Source organism: Squalius cephalus (genome assembly GCF_949319135.1).
Source record: "Squalius cephalus genome assembly, chromosome: 24".
NCBI classification, from domain to species: domain Eukaryota; kingdom Metazoa; phylum Chordata; class Actinopteri; order Cypriniformes; family Leuciscidae; genus Squalius; species Squalius cephalus.
This window is the reverse complement of record NC_137145.1, coordinates 23342952-23360637: the sequence shown is the minus strand read 5'-3', so window position 1 is coordinate 23360637 and position 17686 is coordinate 23342952. Positions and strand designations below refer to the sequence as shown.

General features: G+C 40.7%; 1 protein-coding gene across 2 annotated transcripts in view; it reads right to left on the bottom strand.

Annotated features, from left to right (window-relative positions):
• Positions 1-8105: 8105 nt before the first annotated feature.
• The window catches only part of LOC307152881 (up-regulator of cell proliferation-like), a 39513-nt gene continuing 29932 nt past the window's right edge, over positions 8106-17686 (bottom strand). For both annotated transcript variants that reach the window (XM_079861866.1, XM_079861867.1), the window contains one exon: positions 8106-13427. In XM_079861866.1, coding sequence (XP_079717992.1) covers positions 8821-13425 — 4605 coding nt within the window. In that variant the 5' untranslated portion in view covers positions 13426-13427 and the 3' untranslated portion in view covers positions 8106-8820. The remainder of the gene's footprint in view (positions 13428-17686) is intronic.

Below are 17686 nucleotides of genomic sequence, written 5' to 3'. Positions count from 1 at the left end.
GTAACAGGCTCGTTTACTGCAATATTAATATTTCCAGCCGCCTGAACTTAGAGGGGACTGAGAAATATGTGAGAAAGGCGGAAGCCAAGCCTCGGTGGGACTCGAACGCTCTCTTTCCTCCTATCACCGGCGAGTGACGGACGCGGGGACAGTAGCTTTCTTGTAACGTAAAGAAAACTAACCCCGCGACTGTCAGCTTCTGCAATCCCTTGTGAGCGGCGCAGTCCGCGCGGCTCGAACAGAGGGAGAGAGTGCGGGGAGGGCGAGTAGCCAGAGAGCGTTATCATGTTTGCAGGCGTGCGTGTACTGTAACAGGCTCGTTTACTGCAATATTAATATTTCCAGCCGCCTGAACTTAGAGGGGACTGAGAAATATGTGAGAAAGGCGGTAGCCAAGCCTCGGTGAGACTCGAACACTCTCTTTTCTCCTATCACCGGCGAGTGACGGACGCGGGGACAGTAGCTTTCTTGTAACGTAAAGAAAACTAACCCCGCGACTGTCAGCTTCTGCAATCCCTTGTGAGCGGCGCAGTCTGCGCGGCTCGAACAGAGGGAGAGAGTGCGGGGAGGGCGAGTAGCCAGAGAGCGTTATCCTGTTTGCAGGCGTGCGTGTACTGTGACAGGCTCGTTTACTGCAGTATAGATATTCCCAGTAGCCTGAACTAGGAGGGGACTGAGAAATATGTTAGAGATGGAGGTTAGACCGGCCTTGGCGGGTCTAGAACACTCTTTTCTCCTTTCGCCGGGAGACGGCGGGCGGGGGGGAGGGGGGTAGCTTTCTTGTAACGTAAAGAAAGCTAGCCCCGTGACCGTACGCGTCTGCGATCCCTTGTGAGCGGCACGTTTTGCGCGGCTCGAACAGAGGGAGAGAGCGAGCCCCGTAATCATCCGCATCTCTAACACACCTTGTGAGAGGCGCAGTTGCGCGGCTCGACAGAGGGAGAGAGAGAGAGCGGGGAGTGGTGCGAGGCATTTGAAACAACGCCTCGTGTAAAGATACATCAGTAAAACACATAATGAGAAAGGATATATCGCCGGATAGCTGAGCTGACACGGCAGGCTGAAGGCGGCGAAGATTCGTCCGGCTTCCTCAGGCTGTCCTAGGCTGGCTCGTTGCTGGTTTCGACGGCGACGGCTTCTCTCAGAGAGCAGCGATGCGAAGAGCTTCGCTGAAGAGACAGAAATCAGAGAATTAAGCCTCCGAGCCCTGTTTTTATACGCTCTGACGCCGCCCCTTCTGGCGGGCTGTGACGCGCGAGGGCGCGCGCACCCTGATTGGGCGTGACGTCACGCGGGGCTCACTGGTAGGCTTAAGCAGTTGCCGCGCGGCAGCCAATGAGCACGCAGTATTGCCCGCTCTAGCTCTGCTGTGCTGCCTGCTGCACTGCGTTGACAAATTATGAAAAATTAAGGATAATTTTTTGGCTTCAGTATCTCGAGAAAAGATGACTTTTCCCGTAGCGTAAGTTCCTTACGCAATACGAGAGAACCTCTCGTAAGAGAACCAAATTGCATTGGGTGCAGTGTGTGAGGGCTGCTATTGAGATGAGTGGTCAGCTGTTCAGCAACACATTTCTCAGCAATTTTGGTGATGACAGGTAAATGCTAATAGGGCCTATAATTACTCGCCTCAGTCGGGTCTCCTAATTTATGAACTGGAACAACGATGGCTGACTTCCGGTCCTTCGGAAACCTCCCTTTTTTAATAGAGGCATTAATTATCTTTGTTATTGGTCCAGTAAATAAATCTGCATGCTTTTTAAAAAACAGAGACTCCATTAGAGACAAGGCTGATTGAGAGTCGTCTATCGTGATGGGTCTGAAGTTTCAGTTTGATTAAAGTAACTCTAGGAATGGACTTCCGGTTTGGTAATGCGGTGTTGAGACGCACAGTGTCTAAGCTCCGCATTATTTCATGTAATCTCTTCAGAATACACCCTAATTCATCAGGACATCGTATTAATTTAATCCTTTTTATATGTTTGAAACATTCCGCCTTCGGAATCTTTCACTTAAAACAAGCAAGACTACGAGGACAGGAGTTAAAGAACAGACCCAAGTTCAACATGCACAGGCCTGTCAAGAAAGCAGCAAAAATGGCGGAAAACGAGCCTATATCTGCACAGCTCACAGTCGAATCTCTAGTCTCTAAGAGCTCGAAAAATTCAGAAAAGACATGACTGGGGAATTGCTCTCTGGAACCAACTGATCTTCAATCGAATCGATTGATGCGACCCTGACAACACACGCAGTGACCATAAGCGAGATGGAATCGGGTCTCTCAGACCATAGCGACCGAATAACTCAGCTCTAGCATGATGTAAATGCTCTTCAAACAAAACTGACGACCATGAAAAAGGAAAACATGGCGCTTAAAGCTAATGTAGAAGATCTGATTTCTCGCTCGAAGCGCCATAACATACGAGTGGTAGGCCTTCCTGAGGGCCTTGAGGGGAAAAGCGCAAGCGAGTTCATGACTAACCTGCTTTCTGAACTTCTCTGTGACTCCCTTACAGAACCACCTGAGCTGGTCCACCGCAGCCTGAGGCCCAGACCTCGCACAGAGGAATCTCCACGTCCGCTGATTATCAGATTTCACCGATCCTTAAGGAAACTGTCATGAGTTGGGCTAAATCTCACAAAGACATTTCTTACAAGGGCCACAAAATCAAGATGTACGAGGACTTCAGCACCGAGTTAGCAAGGAAACGAGCAGCTTTCAACAAGATCAAGAGCCTGCTTTACCAGCAAGGAGTGTGTTTTGTAATGCTGTGCCCTGCTCGCCTCCGAGTGAGTCGTAACGGCGGGGAACGGATCTTCAATTCCCCTGAACTCATCAGAACTTTCCTAATTAAGTCGTGGACTAATACTCGCTTCCGAAATGGGATGGTAAATTCAACAGGTACAAGCAGCTGTAAATAATTTAAGGACAGTTTTAAGCTCTCACGCTACTTATGATTGGCCTTGAGGAAACATTAGACTGTCACACTACTAGTGCCTCTGTCTGCTTTATTTTGATATTATTCACGCATCCCCAAATGATATAGTTTATGGGTTGCACATTAATGAAGCTATTCAGTTGATAGATTTTAAATGTCATACCACTTGATCCATGTTGGCAGTGCCATCTTGTGGCGGATCGCTTATAACTTGCCAACTTTAAATATTTTTTGTTTAATGTTTTCTTATTATCTACTAGTTTTTTCCTTCTCATAGTCTCTCAGCACATAGCTAAGCTTCGATGACTGTTTTGGGTGTATATTTAAGTTTTAGGAGTTGACAGTTCTACGTGGTTAATCGGTTGTGTGAATCGGTGTTCTGGCTACTCGTCATGTTCAAAAAGACGAGCATCAGGGTTGTAAGTAAGCCTTTTTATTTCCCTCCCCCTTCAACACCCTTCAATTTATCCGTCTCAGACTTTTTTCTTTTCTTTTATCTTCACTATAATATAAATGATTAGTCCTAAAGTGAACACAGAGGGGCTGGCTGATCATACTGTCAAATCTGTTACTTGAAATGTGAGGGGTCTAGGTGGTCAAATTAAAAGATAAAGAGTGTTCTCGCACTTAAAGAGCCTGTTTTCAGGATATAAGTGGACATAAGTGTGAAAGTTCACTATAGAGCTACTGGAGGCCAAACTTAAAACAAAGAAAGCACTGGAGCGACATTCTTGCTGCAACAGAAAACACTGACTACGTTTACATGCAGCCAATATCCGGGTTATGGTCGGGTTAGGGTCACTATTTGGGTTTCTGAAACATTCGGAATAACCCGTTTACATGCGTGAGCAGAGAGAGTTACTCCTGTATACATGGAACTTGTAATCAATTGGTAATATCAGGTAATATCCCGATGTAAACGGCGACGCACGGTTAGCGTCTGGACGTACGGACAACCTTAAGACGCAATATGCGTCATTTCCGATTCTTCTTCATGTATCCAAAGACAACAACAACAGCAGCAGCACGCGGATAATGAATAGTTCGGGGCAGATAGCGATCGCCTTTGTTTGCGCTTTCCTCCTCGCGTGTGGTGTGTGAAAGTGTGGTGCTGTGCTGCGTCTCGCCATGTTTACCTCTACTTCTTGTTTACTCCCGGTATACTGCACGCGGGTTTTTGTATGCACCGTCTCTACTCAAAAGACCAAGATTCCTTGCGAATAGAACATGCGCAGAACACAAATCAATGTTCCTTTTGATGGGGATATGCCGATACGCGTTTACATGACCAAACATTCGGGTTAGAAAAGGGGTACCCCAGGTATAATATCCGGGTTTTTAAAAACCGGGATATGAGCATATCCGGGTTTTTGCCGGTGTTTACATGGCCGTGCGCGACCGGGTTATTGCTAATATCCCGGTTTTGAACGGGTTATTGGCTGCATGTAAACGTAGTCACTGCTGACAGTGCTGAGCCCCAACTAAAAAGAACCGCGTTAAATATCACATGCAGCCAATAACCCGTTCAAAACCGGGATATTAGCAATAACCCGGTCGCGCACGGCCATGTAAACACCGGCAAAAACCCGGATATGCTCATATCCCGGTTTTTAAAAACCCGGATATTATACCTGGGGTACCCCTTTTCTAACCCGAATGTTTGGTCATGTAAACGCGTATCGGCATATCCCCATCAAAAGGAACATTGATTTGTGTTCTGCGCATGTTCTATTCGCAAGGAATCTTGGTCTTTTGAGTAGAGAGGGCGCATACAAAACCCCGCGTGCAGTATACCAGAAGTAAACAAGAAGTAGAGGTAAACATGGCGAGACGCAGCACAGCACCACACTTAATTGGAGCGAGGAGGAAAGCACAAACAAAGGCGATCGCTATCTGCCCCGAACTATTCATTAACCGCGTGCTGCAGCTGTTGTTGTTGTCTTTGGATACAGGAAGAAGAATCGGAAATGACGCATATTGCGTCTTAAGGTTGTCCGTACGTCCAGATGCTAACCGTGCGTCGCCGTTTACATCGGGATATTGCCCATTGATTACAAATTCCATGTATACAGGAGTAACTCTCTCTGCTCACACATGTAAACGGGTTATTCCGAATGTTTCAGAAACCCAAATAGTGACCTTAACCCGACCATAACCCGAATTTTAATCGTCAATGGAGCCGATTGAAATGAGACAAGTATTTAATGTGTGCACAACAAACGGAGATGTATAAATTTAAATAAACAACAATAAAAAAGTATCTCTTGTTAGGCAGCATTTTAGCAACTAAATTAATAACATTAATAAAATAGATTAAAGAACTGTTATCTATCAAAATATGTGTCCTTGTGTTTTTATTTAGGCAATGTAGGCAAGGCAAGTTTATTTATATAGCACATTTCATACACAATGGCAATTCAAAGTGCTTTACATAGAAGAAATTAAAATAATAAAAAGAAATAAGAATAATTAAAACAGTTTGGAAAAATAAAATAAAATACAGTAGGCCTACACAAACAGTTGGACGAACAGTGGCACAGTGCTCATTCAGTAGCTAAACAGATGTGTTTTGAGTCTGTATTTGAAAGTGACTACAGTAGGAGCACATGTAAATATTTAGTTTAGTGCAGAGAGAAATATTGTAAAAAATAAAAAGAATGAGACAAAGTTTGAGAACGGTTTGTTTTTATTTGAGCTTTCATGTATATTACACATTGGAACGTTGTTGTTCACGGTCAGGGACTATTTTTTTCTAGCGGAAGGAATGCTTTTATTGATTTAACTTCATGAAAGTTGCACTAATACATTTTTTTTTTACTTTAATATTGTGTGGTAGCCGTTTTATAAAAGCAATAAGGTACTCGAGGCAAGTGCTGTATCGTGAATAAGTAATGGCTGAAGGGGTTGCTATTATCCAATAGATCATCGCCCAAACTGTGGCATGGCACAAAATGATTAAAAAGTAGAAGAAATGCAAGTTACTTGCATTTCTTCTACTTTTTAATCATTTTTATACATTTCCCATGGATGTAGCAAGTTATTAACAACATTATCATTATTATAGTACAGGCCCCCCTTCTAATGTTTCTTGGCTGAAGGACTTAATGTCCTTTCTACACCTGGAAAAACTGAACACTCCATCAGAGACCCTGTTAACTCATTTTATAAAATGTGGAATCCTATCCTTTCCTTTGTTGAGACTGTACCTTCATTGGAGATTAGATTTTTTTCTCACCCTTTTTTTTCTTCTGTTTATTTTCTGTGGGATAATTTGGGATGGGTAGAGTTAAGAGTGTTCTGTATATCTGTATAATTTTTTTAATTCATTTCTATGGATTTTAAAAAGAAAAACAGTAGGTTGTGATGTTTTTCATATATGCCATGCACATATTGTCACTTAAAAATCTGTTCAATAAAAATATACATAAAGAAAAAAAATAGAATAACATTAGGAATAACAGTACATTTTACAATGGCTACTTTTCTGAAATTAGACAACCTTCGATGACATACAGGTATGTGACCCCTTCAAGATGAGACACAGACAACTGAATTCAGAGTGGCATACTAACAGACTACTCTAACTATTTTTGCCATAGAAAGATATAGGAGAATAGTAAGAGTATGCTAGTATGCAGTTCTGAATTCAGCAGCTGACTGAGGGAATGAGTGAGGCATAAATATACAGTGCATGCATTCCTTGATTCAATGTCTGTTGCTTGCAGGTGGAGGAGATTAAAAGGAGGTTATCTTTTAATTTATCAAATCATCAATGATGATCATTAAATGTTGACTTAGAACAGTGGGTTTCAACCTGGGGACCCACCAGCGCTCTGCACATTTTGTATGTCTCTCTTATCTGACACACAATTCAGTTCATATATAGAGCTCTCATTGTTTAAATAAAAAATGTGCAGACCGGTGGAGTTGAGTATCACTGACTAAGGATCAATAGAGCATCATCAGCTCTATTTTATTCAGTTCTGTTGTATAAATTATTGCATTTTGTAAGACAAAAGTTCATAATATACTTAGAAGTTATGTTGAATTTGGCTTAAATATTTTGCATATTTTTTTGCTGTTGTGTTACATGTATGGTCTGTCTCCCTTGTTTCATAGTGTTTTTGGTTTAGTCCTGTGACCCAGTTTCCCCTGTCTGTCTAATTAGTCATCTCCTTCACCTGTGTCCTGTAATTATCTAATTTAGTTCCTTTTGTTTTCTCTGTGTATACCCTGTGTTCTCCCTCAATCTTCGTCCATTCTCATTAATGTTTAGTGTGGTTTTCTCCTGCTTCTTGAGCTTTGTTATTAAAGACTATTATCTTCATCCGTCTTCGTGTTATTTCCACTACCACGTTACGTAACGTTGTTTGTCACAACGTGTCTATTTAAAATAAAGTGTTGACTGGACAGTTTTAAAGACTCACTATAAAAAATGGTAAAACAAAGAAAGAAAAAATAACGGTTGTCATTGCTACTGTTCATTCACCTTTGGTTGTAAAATTTGCAGGACATTTGAGATCTTTAAACATCTAAATCATTTAGATTTTAGACAACTCTATCCCACATATATTGTAAAATGAATAACAATTACTGGTGGTGTTGGAGGCTACATGTAGAAGACATTAAAACTCCCTGTGAGTCCATTAGATGGCCTAATAAAAGACCCAAATGTGTATAAAAGTTTGATATGTCCATGCTTTTTAATATAATTTTATCAATATCTTTAGATAATTGTTTAATGGTGACTTTGTTCAGTTGTAGATGCAAGACAGACAATATATTCTTAAAGGTGGGGTGTGTGATTTGCAAAACGGCCGGCAGATTTTGAAAATACACAACTCAAATGGTCCTACCTTCTTTCCTTTGACTCCACCCATTCAAAGAACATGGACATGGATGGGGGGAGGGGGGGATGGTACTACCGTTTGATTGACGCACTTACTGTCCAATGATTCTAGGTGGTCTTGGAAATGATTGGCTGGAGTTTTTCGAGTCCTGCCCATTCCACAGATGATTAAATTGCTTAATTTTTATATCAGTGCTTCTAACTCAGTGGCTGTAAGTGGGTTAGGAATAGGATTTTAAGTGATTTTGAAAAAATGGCCAAAAAAGAGAATTACATACCCCACCTTTAACAATAAAAGTTACAAAACAACTCTGATGCCAGTAACATTTATTCAGGTTACACTGATTTCATGAGATTGGCAAATGCTTCAAATGTTAATTAAACTGATGCAGATGTCAGCAGTTTTGTGACCTCACTAATACATTACAGACATGCCTGTATATGTCTTAACAGAGTCACAGAGCAACCACTTTTTACAGAGATACATTCACAACACAAACCAGATCAAATTCACAATCACAAACATAGCTCAGAAAAACACCTCACAGTTACAGTACATGATTAAAAATCAAAGAGTAAGATTTGAAGCAAAGATAAGATTCAGAACCTTTGAAAGAAAATCTGTTCTAAAATAAGATGTCATGAATGTCAACAAAACAAAATAATTCATGCATGTACAGGTAAAATAATTATTTGTCACTAAGAGTATACCACCATATTCAAATTAGTACTCAGGTTTACATATATAAAACACATCTTTATTTTATTGGAATAAAACACTTAGCTTAGTTTAATTATTTTTCATGTTTTCTTAATACAAGGCAAGTGCAAGTGCAAGCAACTTTCTGTATAATGGCACTCATGCATTAGTCAGGATATGCTATGATTAATATTGAAACCAGTAGTTTTTTTTTTTTTTTTTTTTTTTTTGTTGTCATAGTTAATATTCATGGATACTTGGATTTTAAGGTGTGAGTTTTAAGTTTTCTTAACATCATAACAAACTAATTTAAACAGAGGTCAGAGAGGTAGTTAATTGATGTTCAGGCTTTTCTCTGCATCTGCCTTTGTGATTTTTCCCCAGGGTATTTCTGCAGGCTCTGCATCGTACACCTCTGCAAACCTCTCATTGAATTGTGCCATCACATATTTCCAGTATGCTGAGGCCTCTACGCTGGGGTCTGGATCGATTTGCCAGTCTGGATAGATTGTTTTGTATTCTTTATATGGATGCGACTGATCGTTGGTGTCTTTGATCTTAAACCTTGTGTTGCTGTGCACTAGTGATGAGCAGATGTCGGTCACTAGTTTTTTAGAATCATTATCCCATCTGTAGGTGCCGAGACCTTGTGGTCTGTGGATTGAGACAAAGTGTTTAGTGTGAGCGTCTCCTCCAGCCTCACATGGTGCTTTACAGAATGGACACTGTTTCCCACAGCCTTGCACTCGTTTGAACAGCACATCCTGTGGTTTGGTTTGAAGACGATCTATTTTCCTTTGAAAATCTCTTTCTTGGAAACTTGCTTTCAGTGATTTATCCATGTCCATTACAGAACATTGAAGGCATTCAGCAAATTTTTGGGGATTTGCGTTATTCAGTGTGCTGATTTTGTCCACTTCATCCTTGGGAAAAACAAGCCTTTTTACAAGTTTGTTACAAATGTTCTCAATAAATCCCTTGATGTCATTTATCTTTGGGTCTCGCTCTGCCTCTTCAATGGCCTGTTTTATTTCACTGATGACTTCATTGACGAGGTCCTCCTCCAATGTGAACATTCTGTTCTCTGCTGAAAAGTGCTTTTTGATTTTGTCAAAAATAAAGGCTTTAACAAACGTTTCATATAACAAGATGAAAAGCAAATATGTTTCAAATTTAGATTCATCGAGAAGATTTTTCAAGACTGAAATCTGAAATGTTGTCCTTGATCCGAAAATTGCTGAATTTTCACCAATCACCATCTTGTCTGCCATTTTCATGCCCAAGTTCTCTGAAATATATCTTTCCAAGGCAGGTTTTAGGCAGTTTCTCATGAATTCATCAGCTTTCCTCTGACACTGGTCTCGTTCACGGTAAAGGTCAATGAAGTCAGAGCGGTATGTTTGTTTGAAGTTCTCCAAGGATGTTTGTGGGTTGTTTTCCTTGATGAATTGATTGTGAATCTCTTGAAATTCTCTGCTTGCAAAGCCGCATATGTGGAGTTTAAGAGACAGCTCAAAATCTCCCTTTAGCTCTTCATGAGCCTTGAGTTTCTCATCAATCATGTTAAGAATTTCCCTGATGTATGTGTCATCATAATCATCCTTACTTTTCCTCTTTAATTTAGCAAATTCCTGACAATCCCTGATAAGGTTGTCTGACATCTCTTGAACCATCTTGATATGGTTTTTATACCACCACTTGGATACTTTTGTTTTGTATTTGTAGGCAATAAACTTTCCATGGCCATGACTGTTTAAATCTTTAACTTTGTCTAAGCGTTGAGCCATTGAACTTCCTCTAGATTGAAGATTTATCCTCAAGCAAGTTAAAACTCTTGTCCTGATATCTTGTTGTTCGAGCCCTGTGCATGCCAGTGTCCTGACAGTCTCCTGCCACATTTTTTCAAATGCTTCATCCAGCATGGAGTCTGACATGTCTGACTTGTTCTCACGACAGTCTTTCAGCAAGTTCAGCACTTTATTCTCCATTGTGTCCATGCATGTCTTTTGGATTCCTTCCACTTTGATCATTCCACTTCGACGTGAAACAGCTGCATCCAGTTTGATTGTGACAGAATTTGAAAGTTCCTTCTTCAAAGACGTGGCAGAGTTTATAAAGTCTTGTCGATAATTTTCCACTAGTTCAACATGACCTTCTCCTTGTTCATAGTATGATTTGATCTTGTCATTAATTTCATCTTGTCCTTTTGAAAGCTTAACTTCTGCTTCCTGTAGTAAACGACAATGAACATCTTCAACGGTGCACTTCTCAGAGTTTTCAAATTTTCCATGGTTTAAGATCTTGGTTTCAGCTTCTAACGCCCATGTGTGTATTTGCTTTCTCAGTGTCCAGTCCCATCCGTTGTACTCTGTGCACAGTTTCATGTATGCATCAGCCACCAGGCTGTTTCTGAAACTGAAGATGAATGTCTCATATTTCACAGCAGTCCACAAGTCTTTGGTCCATTTAAGAAATTCATTGATGTTGTAGGACTCGTAATCTCTGAATATTTCCATTATATGCTTTTTGAGATCATACACAGACTCACTATAGCCAATACTCACTGGTGCCATTGGGGGGTTTCCATGCCACAATCCAGGGATGTAGTGGTCACCCGTCTCAGTGTCATAGTTCATCACATCTGTAAATTTGCTGAATTTCAGTTTGTTCTCCATTTTGGCTGCAGCTTGTGTCATTTCATCCAGTTGTTCCAACAGAAATTTACGGTCTCTCATGTTTGAATCATGAGCCGAGACATCAGCAACATTCTGGTGTACAAACAAACACGTGTGTTTCTTTCCTATCTCCTCCATCCTGAGGAAGGCGTGAACAATGATCTGTAAAATGTCTTTCATCTCTGTTGAATTCTCCATGGCAATGTTGACAATTGTTACATCACTCAGTCCAACAACAAGAGTTGCCAACTCATTGTCATGTTCATGGCTGTTGTCCAGTTGTGCGAGCTCAGGGGATTTCAGTCCTTCAGTGTCAATTATCACTATATAATCACAATTGAGTTCTGCTTGGCAATCATCTGCTACTTTAATAAACTGCATAAAGGCTCCCCTGGTGCACCTTCCACTGCTTACTGCAAACTGAACTCCAAACATGGTGTTCAACAGCGTTGACTTTCCTGAACTCTGGACCCCCAAAACTGTGACAACCATAATCTTGTTTTTGGGCTTCACCAGTGTGTTTAATTCAGAAAACACACCAGAAAGCCATTTTTCAGGGATATTTGAAGAATCTCCATCCACAAGTTCAAGTGAAAATCCATCCAATAGTAGTTCAGCACAGAGTCTAGGTAAGTGTTTCATCTGTTTTCGGTAAAGTGAATCTTCTGGAAGCGAGACTGAAGCCTCGTAAAGCTGGCTCATCTCTCGAATGAAGTGCTCCACACCTAAAGAACTGTTTGAAATCTTTGTATCAAGCTCAGCAATTTCTGCCTTGTTTCCACAAACATCTTGACATTTCTGTTTGTACAGTTCTCTGAGTTGAGGCAGCACTTCACGTGATCGATTCTCTAGAGCAATTCTCAACCATTTTAAGAAGAAGGCCCTTTCTGGTGTTGATATTGCACTGATGAAGCAGCTCATAGTGGCAGACATGTTTTTGCTACGTTGCTCTTCTCTGAGTTTATCTTTCTGCATCTCAAGGTCCTTTTTGTACTCGTTAATATCTTTATCCCCTACTTTCTTCTGTCTGATTTTCTCCTTTTCTAATTTGGCCAGTTTCATCAAGGTCTCTCCTTGCAAGGGCAGCTCCTTCTTCTTGAACTGCACTATATCCTCTATTTTTGATGTGATTTCATCTGCACTTTTTTTTGCACGCTGACATTCTTCAGTATTCTCATCCACAAAGATTCCCAGATTTCGTGCAATCTCAGCTAAACGAACAACTGAGGTTTTGTGATTGTTGTTATTAATTGTGTCTTGCAACTTCCTCTGAATTTTGTCAACAAAGTCTGCATCGTTCTGCTTGGCTTTAAAGATGAAATTTCTTTTCTTCAGCTTGTTGACTGTAGCTTTTATGCTCTCGTTGTTGGAGTCCCCCACAAAAAATAGCTGAGGCGTAGGTTTCTGGCTGGGAACTGAAATCAATTGTGTATCTAAAAGCTGGGATTCAAAGAACACAAACACAGCAGTTGAAGCCTCACAAAGAAAAGAGTACTGTGTTTTAAAGTTCTGGATGTCACCTCTCAAATTTGCAATCGCTATTGGCTCAGGAAAGACATCAATGTTCTTGTTTCCACAAGGAAGATACCAGGCCATCTCAACCAAGCCATTTGATATTTTCTTGTCAATGTTTCCACAACCCATGTTGAAGTGCACAAAGGTATCAGTGTATTGCTGTGAATTGCTGAGCAGTTTATTCAGAACTTCAGATTTGGAAATGTTGCACCTGCCAAGTCTCACAAAAGACACTAACGGTAGATCTGAGAGAACAATCCTTTTTTCCACAAAAGCACTTGGATCTGACAGGGAGTGTGGTCTGTATTTTTTCACAATATCTCTCATTGCCCAAAGCATAAGTGTGATCTGATTGTTATCACTGTTTGGAAGCAGCAGAGGAATCGCAAACTGACACATGGACATTTTCATGATCATTTCCTGCTGAAGAAAACTGTCAGAACAAAGAAACACAGCAGTCAAAACGTCTAACGGGTTTACTGACTGAGGACAGTCTGACTCAGCACAATCCTGATCATCATCCGACTCTGAATCTTCTGACTCATCTGATGGGGAACACTTAACACTCCTCGCTGTCCTTTGTAGCAACATCAGTCTCTTCAAGAAAAGCCATGGCAGATCTGAAAGGGACTGGACAGGCACATCTGTCACACTGTTCTTGTTGATCTGCAGCACTGTGTGTAGAGTGAGTTTCTTGACATAATACTCTGCCAAACCCAAATTTTCCAGGAGTTTCTTCATGATCATCCCTGTAAATTAGAAGAAAATGAGTTACATTTTAAAGGTCCCGTTCTTCGTGATCCCATGTTTCAAACTTTAGTTAGTGTGTAATGTTGCTGTTAGAGCATAAATAATATCTGTAAAATTATAAAGCTCAAAGTTCAATGCCAAGCAAGATATTTTATTTAACAGAAGTCGACTACAGTGAACGGCTCGTTTGGACTACATCCCTCTACTTCCTTCTTTAATGATGTCACTAGAACCGTTTCTTGACTAACCTCCGCCCACAGGAATGCTCCCTCAACTCTACTGGCTACTTGCGCACTTCTTATAACTTAGCCTACTGTGTTTACTCAGCTCTTACGGTGATTTTCTGAAGTAAAACTGACGCTTCATCTTTTGTGTGATGTACAATAAACTTTATTAAACTCATCAGTACATGTTTGATCATCATTCGGACCTGGTCCGAAACAGCAGACTTGTAGGCTATTAATAAATAATGGATACATACAAGCAGATGACAAATACGTTATAATAACCGTAATTAAACTACTAAACTATACCTGTTTCATCTCTATACAGCACTCTGACTCTGTAGGCATTATTGTCCGACTCGAAATGAACACCGTAACTGAGAGTTTCTGATATTATCATCATTCCGTGAGATGAATTTGTCCTGACAGACTGAGCGCGAGCTCATGAAGCTCCGCCCCCTGGGTCGTCCAGCAGCAGCTTATTTGCATTTAAAGGCCACACACTAAAACAGCGCATTTTTCGGAGCCCCAAAAAATGTCAATTTAGACATGCTGTAAAAAATGATCTGTTGGGTATTTTGAGCTGAAACTTCACATACACACTCTGGGGACATCAGAGACTTATTTTACATCTTGTGAAAAGGGGCATAATACGGGACCTTTAAAATATCTTCTTTTGTGTTCAACAGAAGAAAGAAACTCATACAGGTTTGGAACAACTTGAGAGTGATGACAAAATTTTCAGCCCTTACAGACAAATCACCAAATCATCCTAACCGAGAGCAGGCAGCACATAAGAGGTATAGACACAGGATATATGGGAATATGGGATGGCATGCAAGGTCAAAATAGATCATTGAATTATTGAAGTAAACAGCCCAGTATTAAAATTAGAAAAGGCAAATCAAAAGAAATAGGTCAAATGAATACAATGGAATAAAGATACAAATGAAATAAACAGTGCTTTAGAAATATTACAGAAACTGAAATAAGTAATCAAATGTAAAAGTTTTTGCACAGTTTTGCACATAAAGCAGTTATATAAAATTTGTATTTTCTGCCCTAATTTTGATCTTCTGTCTGAAACGCTCTGTATTAGTTCCGAGTGTCATTTATACGGTGGCCGAGAGAGCTCAACGCGCTGCAACTGAAGAAAACACATGCAAAAAGAAAAACACCTGCAAATTAAGAAAACATCTTCATCAGTTTCACAACACATGTGTGCTCCAAATACTCACAACACAACCAAATACAGAAACGCGCTGCAAAAGTTCACAACACAAACAAATACAGAAACGCGCTGCAAATAGAACAGAACACAACGGAAATGTTTCCGGGGAACCCAATAAGTGACGGACCCGGCTGGGACGTGCTTACAACTGTCTACTTTTATTATTAATTATTTTTTTGCAAAACATACAGAGATGACACGTTTATGACATACAACTTTGTATACAATATACAAAATGTATTTATAATATGTTCCATGTAATAAGAATACTAAAAATAACAATGAGCTGAAGACTAAAATTAATTAATTAATTAATTAATTAATTAATTAATTAATTAATTAATTAATTAATAAAGATAGAGAAAAAGACCATGAGGGAAAGACATTAATCTATACATCAGTTACATTGTACACATTTTGTCATGTTATGTTAAAATAAGTTTCATAAGAAATGTAAGAATGCAGCTAGGGTCCAAATATGAGACGGCAAATTTTAAAGTTGAGACACTCACACACAGATATAACGCATATTTTAAACACTTTGTTGTATAAAATGTATATTTATTTGCAACAGTTATGTTAACAGCAATAATACTATATTTCTGGTAAGAACAGCTATTCAGCTGATAGACACGTGCTGCGTTGTCATGGGAACATCCCAGGTGAAAATAATGAGGAAATTACGTTGTCTTTCGTTGCTCCCTTCATCATCATAATGGCACACAAGTGCCCCGCTCCCTCCAAAGTGCCCACTTCAAGGGTTCTGCCGTCTGCCCTTTTAAGAGAGTAGGGCATAGGTAAAGCTCACCAGCAATAAGCAATAAGCACGTCCCAGCTGGGTCCGTCACTTATTGGCTTCCCCGGAAACATTTCCGTTGTGTTCTGTCCTATTTGCAACGCGTTTCTGTATTTGTTTGTGTTGTGAACTTTTGCAGCGCGTTTCTGTATTTGGTTGTGTTGTGAGTATTTGGAGCACACATGTGTTGTGAAACTGATGAAGATGTTTTCTTAATTTGCGGGTGTTTTTTCTATTTGCATGTGTTTTCTTCAGTTGCAGCGCGTTGAGCTCTCTCGGCCACCGTACATTTAAGATGTTACGACTGGCTAACTATAACACCACACCACAACAGCAGATGGAGATGAACCCAGGAGAGGCAGTTTATTACCGAACTGAAGCACAAATGAGGTGAGTATCACAAGGTAGGCAAGTATGCAGGTAAGCAAGAAGGCATGCAGAACACACAGGCTGTGTCCCAATTCAAAGGCCATGCCTTCGAAGGCCGCGAAGGTCAGACTGAGCATTGTAAATGGGATGTCGCCTAGCAACTGTGACAGCTGCCGTTGATGAGCGGCAGTAACGTTTGTACTGGACTTTGTTAAAAGTTATATTCATCTGCCTAAAAACAAAACAGGGTTCACAACCTGTCTAAATATGTTCACCCTGATACATTTATGTACATAATAAAGAGTATAAACTATATAAAATTGCATCTTGGTAAGATATGTCAACATTTGATCCGCAACACGATCGTCCAAGAGGTGGGTTCCATGCGCATAAAACTCCATATTCCTCCAGTGGCGTAGCGCTGCTGTACACGAGTGCATCACTGTGACAAAGCAACACAGATGGCAGAGATGGAGAGATAAATCCCACTTTATGAATGCCCTCATTCTCAAAAGGCCTAGAGGCAGGACCTGGACAGGACTCTGAATTGTGAGAGGCAATTCATTAAGGAGAGATTAAAATTGCTGTGATGTGAGCGAGCACACGAGCAGTGTTTTGCATCACTTTCTCTCTTGAATCGGCTATAAGTAATAATGATAATAACAATAATAATAAGCATCTCGTTCCCTTCTCAGGGAACAAGGGTTACAGTCATAACCCGAGACGTTCTCTTTCGAGGGAACTCGCGCTGCGTATGACGTCACTTTGGAGAACGATATACCCACCATGCCATACTGACAAATGCCTGTCCTGGTTTGAAACTGTTCAGGCACATCTCAGGACGAGAGCACTTAAAGGAGACATATCATGCTTTTCAATCGTTCCTTTTTACATATAAATCAATCATTTGTGGTCTATATAAAGCGGAACTGCAATGCTTGGGTCTGAATTCCTCATTATTATAGCTCCACAGGCCCCTTTTTTACCGCTTTTCTGATGTGCGTCTGAGAGCAACTCGTTTTGGTGCGGTCTCTTTAAATGCAATTGAGACACTTCATACCCCGCCCCCTCTCCAGGATGCAGAGGCGACACTCGGTTCAACTCCACCCCGTTCGGCCATTTTTGTAGTTTGATAGCAGAGATACGATTATCTAGCGGCACAGAAACTTTTTATTCACACAAACAAAATGTCAACAACGGAAGACTTGTCCAGCCAGCCTTATGTTCGAGCCGGAGCGAGATGAAAATGAAGATGACGAACCTGCAGAACAACGTCTTCATATGGATGTAAGTTATCGCAATGGTGTGTACTGTATTTACACATGAAACTTTGGTCTTCCGACCTTTTACCACCGTATCGATTTATTTTGATTAATATGTGCGAGGGAGAGAGAGCAAGACAGCGCCTAGTTTGGAGATGGTGAAGTCTTGTTTACACTTTCGCCCGGCTCGAAAGAGAGAGAGTGAGCGCGCGCGCGACCGGGTCTCTCTCTCTGCTCGTTCTTTCAGTTAAACATGTGTCCTGTCACAAGCGCAGCAGTTCATCTACATTAGACGGTGTAATGAAGCGTGTGGGTTACTACATCCAACAACCGAACATTTTAACTTACCCTCTCATAACTTCTGCATGCTTTAGCT